Source organism: Cynocephalus volans, chromosome 11, assembly GCF_027409185.1.
Source record: "Cynocephalus volans isolate mCynVol1 chromosome 11, mCynVol1.pri, whole genome shotgun sequence".
Lineage (NCBI taxonomy): Eukaryota > Metazoa > Chordata > Mammalia > Dermoptera > Cynocephalidae > Cynocephalus > Cynocephalus volans.
Genome location: NC_084470.1, coordinates 125,362,315 through 125,377,110, shown reverse-complemented (window position 1 = coordinate 125,377,110; position 14,796 = coordinate 125,362,315). Strand labels below are relative to the sequence as shown.

Sequence of the window (14,796 nt, the reverse complement as noted above, 5' to 3'; positions counted from 1 at the left end):
TGATGAGGGATAGTGTTAAGAAACTGTAAAATCTGAGCACTGGATGGCTCATTGCTAGTGGAATGTCATTACTTCCAGGCCGTATTTCAATACACAGAACTCAGAAGTAAATTTTTTTTAAATACGTGATTGTGAGTTCATATATAAACCTCTAATTCCAATCTAGCTCCACAGAGTTCTTCCTTGCTTTTCTGTATTCCGCACTCAACTCTTCTTTCCATAATGAGAACTCAGGCTTCTAACAATGTCAGTATATTTATTTTATAAATAATTGCTCAATCCTACAATACATATAAAATAGTTTCAGAATTGTTATGCTCATTCCAATATGAAAAATAAACCTATTAAGAAGAATTTAAGATTTCCTTGCAATTCTTTTTTTTTAAACTGGTAATATGTAGTGAAAATACTGTGAAAGTTACTTGGTTCCTCCCTCACATGCACACACCTTCATTATTGTTATGTTATTCCTTTGAAATACAATTGGGTTAATTGGTTTCTATTTTCATACAGTTTTAGTGATCTTTTTTGACCCATTGTTGTTGATCCAATTTTGTTTTTTGAATATGTAAAACATTGACATAATTCCAAAAGTCAAAATCACATAAGAGGTATATTCAGAGAAGTATCACTCTCTCCCCTACCTCTTCTACCCTTCACTCCCCGCCAGCCCTAGTAGGTGACCAAGCATATATGTGCATGTTCCTTTCTCCTCCTTTCTAAGACAAAATATAAGGTATTTATTCTTTTGCAGTTGCTTTTTTTCGTAACATTATATCCTGAAAATCACTCTCTAAATCTTCTTCATTCATTTTTATAGCAGCATGGTACTCCATTGTGTGTATGTACCAGTTTCTTCAAGCACTTTCCTATGTGTGGGCATTTAAGTAGTTTCCAGTATTTTGCAATCACAAATAGTGCTGTAAAAAATAATATTATACCTCTTTATGTACTTTTATTTTCTTGGATGTGTATTTTCAGGATAAATGCCCTAGAAGTTTGGATTGCTAGATTGAAGGGTAAATGCATGTATAGTTCTGTTAGATATTACCAAAATCCCCTCCAAATGAGATTGTACAATTTTACATTCCTACCAGTAATTTAATATAACTTTTGGACCTATCTGTAACAGCTAAGAGATTAAGTCTTAATGATTTATGTGGTGACAAGTCACAGCTATGATTAACTCCCTGAAAGATCCCAATAAAGGCCAAGACCAAACAAGTATCCTCCCAGAATGTCCTGAGAGCACCTAGAAGTAGTTCAGGAATTATCCCACATCCCAAAGTGGTTGTATACACCTAGAGGAAAACATAGAACTATTTGGGGAGTATTAATGGCATGTCCTAAAGCAACTAACCAAAATGTAGGGTTAGCCAAACATGTATTATAAAGACAATGGAAAGGAATACTTGAAATTAGAACTATTCCCAGGAAGTTCGGACTGCTTGGGTTGGTCCCTGCCTTTCGTGGAAACTTAATAAAAGTTTTTTCATCTATTGTCCGTGGTCTTTTAAAAACTCTTTGTTCTCATAATTATTTACATCTTAAAACAGGATTTGGGGTTGCAGTTTGTTCAGTTATTTCCTGAAAACCAAAAGGAGGGGACAATTGCTGCTGATCACTTCAGAAATAACAGTTATTCTTCAGCAAGGAACTTGTGCTATGTATTTAAACTTTTAAAGCATGAGTATATAAGCATCCATGGTATAAATATTTATTTGTTCTTTTGGTACATTTACTTTTTTTTAGTCATGTTTCCTTCAAATAGCCAATCTATGTGGTTTTTCTTTTTTCCTCTAACAGGATGGTTGTCACCAATTTAGGCCAATGGAAGAGCAAGAGAAAGGCCAGAGCAGTCTGAATGAGTAAAAAAATCCAACTATTGAATATTTTACAAGAAATATGGAGTAACTTAAAATATTAGAGACTCCTTTGCACACCTGCTGTTATTAATAGTCCACAATAATTTCTTGTTATCACCAGTTTCTATGAAATCGATTCTTGTAGTCTAGAAAACAAGAAAATTCTTGTTTTTAAATTTCTGTTGTAAATTGGGAACCGTGACACATCTTTCAATAGCTTCCTGCTCTTTGGTCCTGCTCTTGTAGTTTTTATAGCTGTTTTAACCTTAGCTGTCAAAAACTTCAGGTTAAATGGGAGATTAAAATATGTGCGACAAAATTATTAGAGTTATTTTTCATAATAGTATAAGAGAAATTTATTGGAAATGTTATCTATGTGGGAAGCTGGTATTTTTCTGATTCTTCAGATGACATTTTTCTGATTCTTGAAGTTCTTGAAAATACCTTATTTATTTTTCCAAATAAACTTATTTTTACTGCTCATTTATGTAGGAAACACTTTCTACATAAAATTGAATGTGAATTTTAACTCACATCCCATTTAGTTTGGTTCAGTTCAACAAATATTTATTCAGGGCTGCCAGAAATTGTTCTAGGAAATACAAAGATAAATAATCACAAATTATAAATTTATGTTATCTGAAATTATGGGTTTATTATATTCATTTTTTTAAAAAAGAAAAATTAGATTCTTTGGGACACCCCTAGATAGTAAAATTAACACCGTTTATATTTTCTTTATGTTAGTAGTTAGTTGCTTTAGAGACTTATAACAGTCTTAACTAGTAAGAATTGCCAACTAGATCTTTTCTCTCTTAACTAAAAGAACCTTTTAATATAGATGAAAGAAATTATCACCTTGGTATATTCTACTACGTTGCTGTTTGCTTTATACTTGTGTTTATTGAAATGATCTTTCTTCCTTTTCCATTGGGAAGAATATTGCCTTTGTAGACTTGGTCTACAAATATCTAAGAATTGTGATTGCAAATCTAGCCCTAGAATCTTTTTACTTCCCTTTTATGCTATAGATTTCTTTTTAAATATGATGCGTGATTCCAGAATTCAGAATTAAAATTCTTTGCTGCCAAAGTATGCAGCATATCCTAGATATCCAAAAATGAATTTCTGTATGGGGAGAGGAGAGAGGGAAGGAGAAGGTGGTTGTCTTTATTATTAGAAACTTATATATTTTTAAAGTATTAATTAACATATGAGAAAATGTTATGAGAACTATAAACTTGAAATTCCATAATCAGAAACTTTATTACAATCCATTAATTGAAAATAATTCTGATGAATTTTCCCTTTGCCTTTTGCTTTCCCTTTTTTTTTTCTGCTGCTTCCTCTGAAGTCTCCTTCCAAATGGTTTTGGAAACTGGTTCCAGTAAGTTTGTGCAGCTACTTCAATTTGTTCTCCAATATTGTAATTATAGAATGCTATTGTTTGTGACTTGCTGGTATAGTCATTTCATGTAATTCTGTTAGTCGCTGAATAGAGACTGGATTTTAAGATATTTGATAATAATGTAAAATGGAAAGGTGAAAGATCTACACAAAGTTTGGATTAGAAGTTTTCAAAATAATTTAAAGGGTAAGCATCCTTTTGCTAATCTTGTCAGTATTAATGGACTATCAGTAGGTAGGTAAAAATAAATAAATACATAAATAAATAAATAACCAGAAACTTATGGATGTAGGTTCTCATTAATTTTAACAATTTTAGTGAATTTGAAATACATCTGTAAGTTATCTGTATTTTAAAATCATCTTTTTGACAGAATCATTTTCTTTTCAGACTGAATTTTAGAGGACACTTCACTTTCTGTGTAATTTAAAAAGCAAAAGTTTTTCTGTGTCCTCACCAGTATTGGACCAAAACAATATTAAGTTTTGATTCGACCTGAAGGGTTAATCTTTCAGGATTAAATGTATGCGTGTGTTTGGGGGTGAGTGGGAGGTTAAACGACTTAATAACTATTTCACACTCTCTGGAATAAAAATATAAATTAGAAGGGCTGGCCAGTTAGCTTACTTGGGAGAGCATGGTGCTGGTAACACCATATTGGTCAAGGGTTTGGATCCCCTTACTGGCCAGCCTCGAAAAACAAAACAAATATATATATGTAATTTAGAAATTCACCATAATGTTGAAATTTAGAAAATATGGTGCTCCTTTTAAATGCCAAATTTCTAAGTTTGTAGAAAGAACATGGACTGTTTTCATGCAGAAGGTTTAGTAAAGCACATTATAGTATGTTCAAATATAAAAGGCCTATAACTTTCATGAACTACAGATGAACTTTCTGAGAGTTGCACATATCCTCAAAATTTAAAGTTGGTTTATCTGATATATCTTCTAGGGTACAGTCTTCAGAAAAATGTTTTGACATGCTACTCATAATTCTCTGATTGTCTAGTCTAAATCATAGACATTTATTGCTAACACCATCTAAAGCTGTGTGTGTGTGTGTGCACGTGCATGCAGGCACACACCTTGTCCAGAAGTGCTACTTGGCAGAGAGGAATAGAACAAATCACACAATTCAGTTCTTCGTTCTACAATGCTGGATGCCTGGCTCAGTCCAGTTCAGATTGTGGGCTGAAAACAAGCTAGTCCTGGGAAGTTTGAGACTGGGTCCAGTCCAACTTAGAGGATGTCCAAGACTTAGACTATTTTTATTCTAGATGAGCAAACAAAAGAGTGTAAAGATCTGGAACAGTGCTTACTAAATGAGAAAGGTAGCTTAAGGCCACCTTGAAATGCTACTGGTTGATTTCTCTCCTCCTCTCTCTCCTGAAACCTATCTCTTCTACACTTTCCCTTCTCCCCTCCTCTCTTCCTTCCCATTTCCCTTCCCACATCCCTCTCCCCTCTCCTCTTCTCCCTCCTCTTGTCTTCTTATGCTTGGTTTTTAAACTAACTCCTAGCAGCGAAGTGAGGAAGTTTTCTAAGGATTATATATAAAAATCAGTAATCAACTAAAGAATCTGTATAGTACGTGTAGGTAATTTTTTTCTGAATATAAGCACTCTCTGAGTTAGAAACAAACCATTTCGTACCTGCACTGATTAATAAGGACAGGTTCCTCAAAAAACCTTCAAGAGGAAAATATGCTCCATGAATCTTATCCTTGGGTAGCTGGTGAGAGGGAAGCAGGGATAAATATCTCTTTCTTCACTAATGTATATGCTTTTTTGAGGCGTGTCATTTAAAAGGAATCTAACTTCACCATCAAATGTTAAATGTTCTCTTTCAGTAGATTTTTATTTTTTAATTTTTATTCTCACAAAGGTATTTTATCCCATGATTTTATGAATGAAATATAGAGATAACCAGTTTAGATAGCATTAGAATAAAAGTTAGTTTTGATTATCTTTTTCAAAAAAATAACTTTAAATATCAGTAACCTATATAATCAAGTTTTAGTGTGTGTTTTAACTTTAGTATGCAACTTCACTAAATCTTCAGCATTATTTTTCTTAGCTTTAGGAGAGCTAATCGCTATTAACAGCTAAGCTTTATTGATTGCTATGTGCCCAGCAGTGTGCACAGCACTTTGTGTCCATCATCTTGTTTAATCCTCCATTGGTTTTATGAAGTAGGTATGATTATTATAATATGAGAAATGAGAATTTTAGTATCTTGTCCAAGATCACAAAGCTAATAAGTGGCAGAACCAGGATCTGAACCCAGGTAATCTTACTCAAGCTTGTTCTCTTAACCACTTTTACAGCATGTCTCATTTTGAGAGAACTGTCTTAAAATTTTGTATCCAGCCACACAGAACAATCTTTAAAATACAAAGGTTTCTTCTATTTTTCTGAGAGGTAGCAGGAACCCTCATACTGTTAATGGTTAATAAAACCTGAATTTGGAGGGTTTTTTCAGTTTCAAAGTTAATTCTTTAATTGCATTTCTCAGCATTGAAATGATAAGCCAGAATGTGTTGGTGGTGTTATTCCAGTTCCTCAAAGTGATTTTTCTTATCTCCAAATTTCCTTTAAGAGGAAAAAAAAAATCCTGTTCCCCTCACCGCTTTTGATAATTCTTGTAATTCTTTCTGCCCGAATAGAACTCTTGTTCTTCCTATATAAGAACTTTCAGTCTTTCTGTATAAAAAATTTCATTCTAAATTAAATCTAGCATTAAAAGTAAATGAATTTTATTATTAACTATAAAAGAGCAGAACTAATGATTTGGGTACAAAGTGTTCAAAGTCTGTTTTGTAATATTGAAGTATTTAAGCCAAATGCCATTTCATGTAAATTAACAATATAATGTTATATTAAGTATTTAGCTTCAAAGTTACAGTACTGTCACTGTGTGCTTAACTTTGGTAGTATCTAATATTATTTGGAAAAGAAGGATATTGGTAAGTAGTTCTCCTTTCTCTTGATTTATATTTTATTACTGATACATTAGAATCTACAGTAGTGATTTTTTTTCCTGTATGATGCTTAGTACTTATTTTCATCTCTCTCTCTCTCTTTTTTTTTTTTTCCCTAGGCTCGTTATAGGAAAGAGCAAACATTGCTTAAGCAACTGCCTTGCATTCCATTGGTAGAAAATTTGTTGAAAGATGGTACAGATGGCTGTGCATTAGCTGCCCTTATTCATTTTTACTGTCCTGGTGTTGTCAGATTAGAGGGTAAGTGTTCCAGTGAAATATTTCTGAGCTGTGGATATTTGGTAACAAATATTTAAGATAATAATATTTAAAAAGTAATGAAGGCTTTTTAAAAAAAGAACATTTATGTATAATTCTGAGGAAGATAGCTTGGAAAAGTAGTGCTTGGTTTCTAAGTCTTTTTGTGTAATGACCACTATGTTTATAAATGTATGTTTGTTAAACAGATTCCACATAATTGTATATTTGTGCTAAGTCACTAGTTATGAAATGGAGTTGAAATGTATTATCAAATTAACCCAAAGTCATCACCTTGCTCTTTTTCTATTTGAAGATATTTGTTTGAAAGAAACTATGTCTTTGGCTGATAGCCTATATAATCTGCAGCTGATTCAAGAATTTTGCCAAGAATACTTGAACCAGTGTTGCCATTTTACCCTAGAAGATATGCTCTATGCTGCTTCATCCATAAAGGTAAATTAAATATTTTCTTTTTTCCCTTGGCTTTGTTAAAGTTTGTTTAAAACAAACATATAACATGGTGGCAGTCACAAGCATGTCATAAGCACAAGCATAGCCACGGGTTAAGCTTACAGATTAACCATATCAGTCAAAATAGCTTTTGAAAAAATAGTTTTGTTTGATATTTCTGCTTATTTTATGTTTTAAAATAATTTACACTGTTAGCTACAGATTTCTTTTACAGTGCAAAGCAGAACATAGAGTCTCATGTACAAAACTGATCTGTTGTCTTAATGTTGGCAAAATAGAGGATGCGCCATTAAGTGTTTCTGGACCATAGATAGATGCTAACAAATAGTAGGATTCTTTTTTTGTAAGTAATGAAGCCTTATTTTTCTTGAAAATTTTTTAATTAAATAAAAAATTAATTGAAAATTAATTAAACTATTTAACTACCATGATGCATAAGTATGTAATAGATATATAGTTATATAAAACGATATGGTATCCTTGCATATTTTATGTGTATGGTGAGTTATTGAGCATGAAATTTAAATTTAGTTTATTTATTCTCACTAGGTCATTCATAATTACTCTTTAGCCATCAGATTATTTGACATTTGTCTTCTTTATTAACCTTTGACTATTAGTGTTTGCTTTTAGATTTTGTTAAAAGAATAATTAAAATTTCCCATGGGTAGTATTATTTCCTTAATTGTAAGTGGATTATATTTTGTTAGCATTGACGTTAAATGTTAAAAATAACAATCACAAGTGGATTTTTGAAAATTGCATTCCATTCCTAATGTTGAAAATTAGGCTGTATTAATTATACTATATTTTTAATACTTCAAGGATTATTTCTTACCCTTCAGAGATTATTTTCGTAATATTAGTGTTGTATTTTGTGTGGCATTAACATAAAGTGAATTCAGAAATCAGAAATGTTTTGTAATTGAGTCATTTAGGCCATTTTATAAAATCTTGAGCTACAATATAACTGTACTATAATTGTGGATATTGAAAACTTTGGGGGCTTTTCCTTTTAATTCCCAAAGAAAAATAGAGTGTTTAAAGTAGTGATTGAGGAGAAGTGGACAAAACTGTGCTGTCTACTCGAAGTGAATCACTGTGCAGTATATGCATGTATTGAAACAACACACTGGACCGGACAGATACGTACAAATAAATGTTAGAATAAAATGTTTTAAAAATAGTCATTTATTTGAAATTCAAGATTTGTTTTTAAGTAATACATGGTGGGAGGCAACTGCCATGGATACAGTTTATGTTCTGGTAAACGATTCAAAAGCAGATTGTGAAAATGAACTGGGTACATACGTCTGTTGCTTTTGAAGAATTTTAGGGTTTGTAGCTACTCGGGAGAACCATTAAGTGTCATTATGTGTATCGTTAGAACAAAGCGTAATAAAACACTGTCCAAAGAAACTACAGAATGTAAGTATGTAAAAGTTATTAAAATGAAAAGAGAGCTAGCATTATATAACTTTGTCAGCAAAATGTAAAATGGCAGAATTGGGGATTATTATAACTTTTAGAACATTTCAGGACCCACACTAATGTTCGACAAATATTTGGTGAGAACTTATTTTATGTCAGGCACTGTGTTAAGGCTGAAGAATTCATTCATTTATTCATTCATAAGAAATATTTATTGAGTGTCTACATGTGCCAGTCACTATGCTCAGTATTGAGGATAAAGCAATGAACCCCCCCCCACACACACACCTCCAATAAACCTGCCGTCAAGGTGCTTACATTCCTGATAGACTTCCAGTGGTTTAGCAGAGGAGACATATTGGTAAACAGTGACAATGCTGTGCTGTAATAGAGATAAGAGCTTAGCATAAGGAAATAGCGAGAGGAAATACTGGTCACTTTCAACATTCAGCAGGACTGTGGAATATGTCTGAGGGATCCTTCAGATCCCAGAACTTGAGACAAAACCTAGACAGGGAAAGAAAGAAGGTAGGAAATATTAAAATAGTAGTCTGGAAATTAATGTTTTAAAAACGAATTCTATTTTAATATTAACCACTACATTTGCCCCTTTTTTCAGAATATCACACATTGCCTGTTAATGATATGCCACTGCTTACTGCTGTTTTTTCAAGAAGTATTTATTGAGCACCTAGTAGTGTTCTAGGTGACTGGGATAATTTGGTAGGCAAAACAGAGAAAGATCCTTGTCCTTTTGGAACTTACTTTCTAGTGGCAAAGACACATGTCTCAAACATGTCTGCTTCTGAGCTACAAGTTAAAAAGCAGCTTCTTGATCCAGAATGTTATGCTGTGAAGCAATCCTTGTTGTTCTCAGTGGCCCACAGCTATAAAATTCCTTTATGTCTCTTATATACCTGCCTAAAGTTTACTACTTCTATTTCAAGGATTTAAGAATAAATGATTTTATAATAGATGTTATTTAAAAGTCTGGCTGAGAGGAGCAACTTTATATCAATCCTAGTCATAGTTCCAATGCCAACCTTAATAAAAACTGCTAATGGCCTCCTCTCACAGTGATGCTAGTGGTATTTGTGCTTTAAATTTTTACTTTCTGATATTTATATCTTTTTTCCTTTAACTATTACTGGATTATCAGAAGGCAGAAAATAGAGCCGATGGTAAAGGCATTTCCAAAATAAGTCACTGCTTACATTGACCCAAAATAGTACCCACTTCCTGCTATCTGACACATCAAAAGAAAAACGTTGATTAATTTTGAAGGTTTACATCTCGTCATTTTTAGGAAATCAAGTTAGGAAATATTACTTTCATATATATCTTGTTAGTGCCTTTTCTGGCACTTCCTTATTAAAAAATTTAAATACTACTTCTGTAATCTAATCTCAAAGGGAAAAGAAATCATCTGTCTAAATACATTGAGATGTAAGATTACACTTGTTTAAGTTGGTATACCTTAGGCTTCCAATAAATTATATATGGTCCTGATATTTAGATCAACTTCGTCTGGGCTTGATCCAGATATAAAGATGTTTTCTTAAATTAGGAAAATTTAAAATTAAATAGTTGTTTACAGAAAGGGCTTTGGTCACTTTCTGTATTCTTTGCTAAATTACTAGAACCATAGCTTTTACTTCAGTTGAATAACTTAAGACTTTTACCCTTAAAGAGGTTGCTTGGTGCATGATGCTGGGCACCTCATTTTCACTTTAATTTTAATAACAAGTGTTTATGAAAGTGTAGAGAGTAAGCACTGTCTTCCCCTCTTGGTAGAAGTATAAACTGGTGTGGTCATTTTAGAGGATAGTTTCACATTATCTAACCAAATTTAAAATGCACAGAGACATGTGTAAGGATTGTTCACTGTAGTGAAAAGTTGGAAACAATCCATCTTAATAGGTGTAACTCGGGAGACCCAATTCTGCGAGGGCACTCGTGTAGTGTTTGCCTATACCAAAGGACTCACCCAGAGGTCCAACAGGTAGAGACATTGGTTTGTTAGACTTAAGACAGATACTGAGGCAGTCGTTGGACAGAAAATCCACGCTGCCATGGAATACATACAACAGTTATATAGTGAACAGGGCAGAGTAGGGGAATAAATCATTTCAGACCCTCACCCAGCTCACATAACTCAGAGCTCAGGAGATCCGGCTGAGTAGATAAGTAGATACTGGCTGTTCCCCGTGGCTCCAGCATGCTAGTTCATTTACTTAGGGTCCCTGCTCCCTCCAGCCTTCTGTTCATTCTTAAAGGGGACGTGCCTTTCCTTGGATAACTACCTTGACCAGGGGGGAAGGAGGATTAGGGCTATGTCCAGCATTTACCCTACAAAAGGGCATATTTTAAATGTTTTGTAGTACACTTGAGCTGTTTAAAGGAAGGAGGTAGAGGTATTTTTACGAATAAAGAAAACTTTCCAAGACGTTAAGTGAAGAAAGCAGGTAACAAACATAATGTATGGAGTGCTGCAGTTTGTATTTTTTAAAAATCCTCTTTGTATTTGTATACAAATTTGTACCTGTATATAGATGCACTAAAAAGTCTATAGAAGGATGCATACAAAACTGTTAAGAGTGTTTTTTTCTGAGTGTGGCATTAGGATTTTGGGGAAAGGGGTTAAAGCATACTTTTCCTTTTTATTCTATAGTCTATATATCTGTATTCTTCTGTATTGTTTACATTGTTTTACAGTGTTAATATGTAGCTATATGATCATCTTTAAAAAAGAAGGAAAGAGCAGCTTTTAAATGAAATTAATATGGTATCATTTTTGGAATATGGTGACAGATTTATTGCTGTTTAATCATCATAAATTCAGAAAGAAATAATCTTCATGAGCTTTAGTTACTGGGAAAACCATTTCTTACTGTACTGACATCTTGTGGCCAAACAGTACAGTTATGTTATTAGGATGGTTTTCTTACCAAGGTCCTTAAAATATTAATTCCTTTCCTGTCAACAGATAATTATCAAGCACTTACACAGTGCTTTTCCAAAAAATGTAGTCAGCTTTCAGTTAACTGTACTAGTAGAATAGAACTCAGCACCAATACTTATAAAATAATTTTATATTTTGGCTTTAGAAAGTATACTGTAAAGATAAGTATAAAGAAAAAAAGATTAATCATCGTAGTCTTATTACCTATATATATTTCCTATCAACGTTTTGATGTTTTGCTGAGGTCCTTTTGGTTATGCATAGATTCATTCATTTATACATTTATTCAGTAAACATTTATTGGGCATCTATTACGTGCCAGATACTGTTTTAAACACTGAAGATACAAAAATGAACACAAGCCTTGTCTTTCTAGACCTTACAGTCTGGTGGGTAAGATGAGCAACCCTGGAGAATGTGGCGTTAAATGAAGCTGATGGGATAAAAAGGGACTCAATGAGGTAGCCTCTTGTAGGTCCTGTTAAGTTTCTCCTTTATCTCAAAAGCAATGCAAAGGAGGAAGGTGGGGGTTGCATTTTGAAAAGTTTGTTTTTAATAAGCCAAAGAAAAAGCTGTTGTCTTCCAAGCAAGAGATGAAAACAGTTTGAATCAGAGTAGTTATAATGAAGATGTAAAGAAGTAGGTAGATTCTAGAAATATTTAGGATTCAAAATCTCCAGACTTTGATGGTGGATTGGATATGGGAAGGGAGATAGAAGGAGAGTCAAGGATGTCTCTTAGGTTTCTGGTTTGCACACTGGTATAAGAGGAGTGTGATAGGACTGGAATAAGGTCAGATTTGTGGGGAAGATCACTATCTCAATTCTGGACATAGTGCCTTTGAGATAGCCAAAAGAAAATGCTCTGTAGGCCATTGCATATGTAAGTACAGTCCATACATTTGAGAGTCATTTGGTAGCTGATAGGTATAGGCATGGCAGTGTTTCAAAGAGGCGAGAGATCAGGGGTATCAGATGCTGCTGAGAAGTCAAGTAAGATGAAAAATCTGTGTGATTTAAGCAACATGTGTAAGTTATTGGTAACTTGAGCAGATGCTATTGGAGGAATGATTTGGCTCAATGCCAGACTGGAGTGGTTTGGGGAGTAGCAAGGAATGAAATGGAGAGTTTTACTATAGGCCTGCTCTAAAAGAAGTTTGTGAAGAGGTAATAAGGTAGAGGTGGGGAGAAACTGGAGAATGATGAGTTCTTGAGTGAAGTTTTGTTTTGTTTTTTAGTGGGAGACATTTGCGCATGTTTAAAAGCCAACTAGAGAGGATTCAGTTAAGAGGGGAAGGATAAATTGTATAGCAGAGAGAAATATAGTTAAGAATGTAAGGTTTCTGATAAAGCAGTCAGGGATGAAATTCAGTGCAAGCCTTAAGGATTATAAACATTCTCATTACTTTTTTTTAACGTGACAAATTTTAATGGCTGGTTCAAATAGTGCATATTAGTATACAAACATTTGAATACTCTGGTAAGTTATAGTAAAAGCAAATGCTGAAAGTAAAGGAAACCTACCAAGTTCTATACCAGTGCGTATTATCCTCTATAACACACTGGACTCTTATACTCAACCCCCTACATGACAGGTTCACTTAAATGTTTAATGAACATCTCAAAGATAACTTGTGATTCTTTTCACTACCTGTTTCTCCCAGCCTTCTCCATCTCATTGAATGGTAGTATCAGTTGCTCAAGAAAAAAACCTTAGTCACACTTGATTCTTCTCTTTCCTTCACTTCCTACATATACAGTAGCCTTCTGGAAGTATCAGGTATGAGATGAATATTTGAAAGTCACCAGCTTAAATAAGAGAAACAAAAAATCAAGAGAGTGCATGAACTCTAAGGAAAGAATGTGTAGAGCCTTAAGGATATATTCACTATTAGCGGGTAGGAAAAAGAAGGCAAAACATTGGAAAATACCCATATTTCCAGAGGTAATTTTAAAAACAAATTTAATATGAAATGAGACCTCATCAAATACTAATAAATTTGACGGTTATTATTTTATTAGATGCCAAATACCCAAAATTTAAAAGGCATGATGTTATTTTAAGTGATTATGAAAACAGATTTTGTGTAGTGCTAGTTTTTAAAACTTACAAATGCTTAAAATGAGAATAATTCTTCATTTGTATAGCTTTTATGATATATGCATTTTAAAATATAAACTTGTAGTAGAAATGTGCTTTTGAGGAAGGACCCTTAGTCCTTTTAATTTTAAGCCATTTAAAAAATTATTGCATTTTCAAATACAGATAATAAAATGTAAACATTATTGACTTGTCCATATTAACTTTCCAAAATTAGTCAGATAACATTAAATTGTATTAAAATGTTTGTACATTTCAAAATTATTAAGAATTAGTCATAATCTAGAGTTTTGGGGTTATTGTTGAGTTTAGTATTATGAACACATAAATGTAATATTTTTTTAACTATACACCAAATTACTTTTTGGAGAAATTTCTAGGGATGTGAGTAGAGCTTAATCATTTTTAGAAAATGATAACCACTCTTCAGAGTGTCAAAGGATTGAATAGCTCTTTAAGTTTTTGTATATACTTTGGAAGAAAAGTACCTTATATATTACATCAAAGTTCTACATGTTTAGAACGATTAATGTGTGCTAACTATATAGCAAATCAGCAAAGAGGTTTGAATAGTTATTATAATTTTTACCCACAAGAGCTAATATAATATTCTGTCCCAGGTTTAATAGCCTATAGTAGATATTCTATAGCGATGAATGTATGAGGCTTAAACCTGTTTAATAGATAAAGCAGAATAAAGTTCTCTTTATCATTAATCTGTGATCAAATCTTACCTAATTTAGGTTTCTTTTAACTTTCTTATATAGAGTAATTATTTGGTGTTCATGGCAGAACTCTTCTGGTGGTTTGAAGTTGTGAAGCCATCATTTGTACAGCCTCGTGTTGTTCTTCCACAAGGAGGTAATCAATCTTTTTAATTTTGAATGTTCCTATAAACAGAAAAAAATGTAAAGTTTATGTAACCTCCCCTCGTTATTCTTTTAGAGGGAAGCCTGTAATTGTTTTCGATTTCTGCTATTACCTTGATAGATTCTGAGTATTTTAATATGTAAGGCCACTAAATTCACTGTGAGAAACAGATGATTAAGATAGAAGAGGAGAAAAAGAAAATGGAAAGAGTGACTGAATTTGAAGTCTTATGGTGTGGAGCTTTTAGCTTTATTAACTATTTGCCCATTTTCTTCTCTTTGCATCTTTATCCTTATCCTTAGCTCTTATTTCCTATTAGATCCTTAGTTTTTAACATTTTGTTACCCAGAATCTACTCAAATTATGGATTGGCCTTAATTGGTATTAATTCAAATACAACTTGAATTTGTCATGAAACCATAAAAAGGTGTGTATGTATATATTT

At 33.0% G+C, this 14,796-nt stretch overlaps 1 protein-coding gene across 5 annotated transcripts in view; it reads left to right on the top strand.

The window, feature by feature from the left end:
• The window catches only part of CAMSAP2 (calmodulin regulated spectrin associated protein family member 2), a 132,477-nt gene that overhangs the window by 90,619 nt on the left and 27,062 nt on the right, over nt 1-14,796 (top strand). For 3 of the 5 annotated variants that reach the window (XM_063113591.1, XM_063113588.1, XM_063113587.1), the window contains 4 exons: nt 3,220-3,252; nt 6,376-6,517; nt 6,831-6,970; nt 14,249-14,342. In XM_063113591.1, the coding sequence (XP_062969661.1) occupies nt 3,220-3,252; nt 6,376-6,517; nt 6,831-6,970; nt 14,249-14,342 (409 nt within the window). The remainder of the gene's footprint in view (nt 1-3,219; nt 3,253-6,375; nt 6,518-6,830; nt 6,971-14,248; nt 14,343-14,796) is intronic. The other 2 variants (XM_063113590.1, XM_063113589.1) reach the window with 1 other exon arrangement.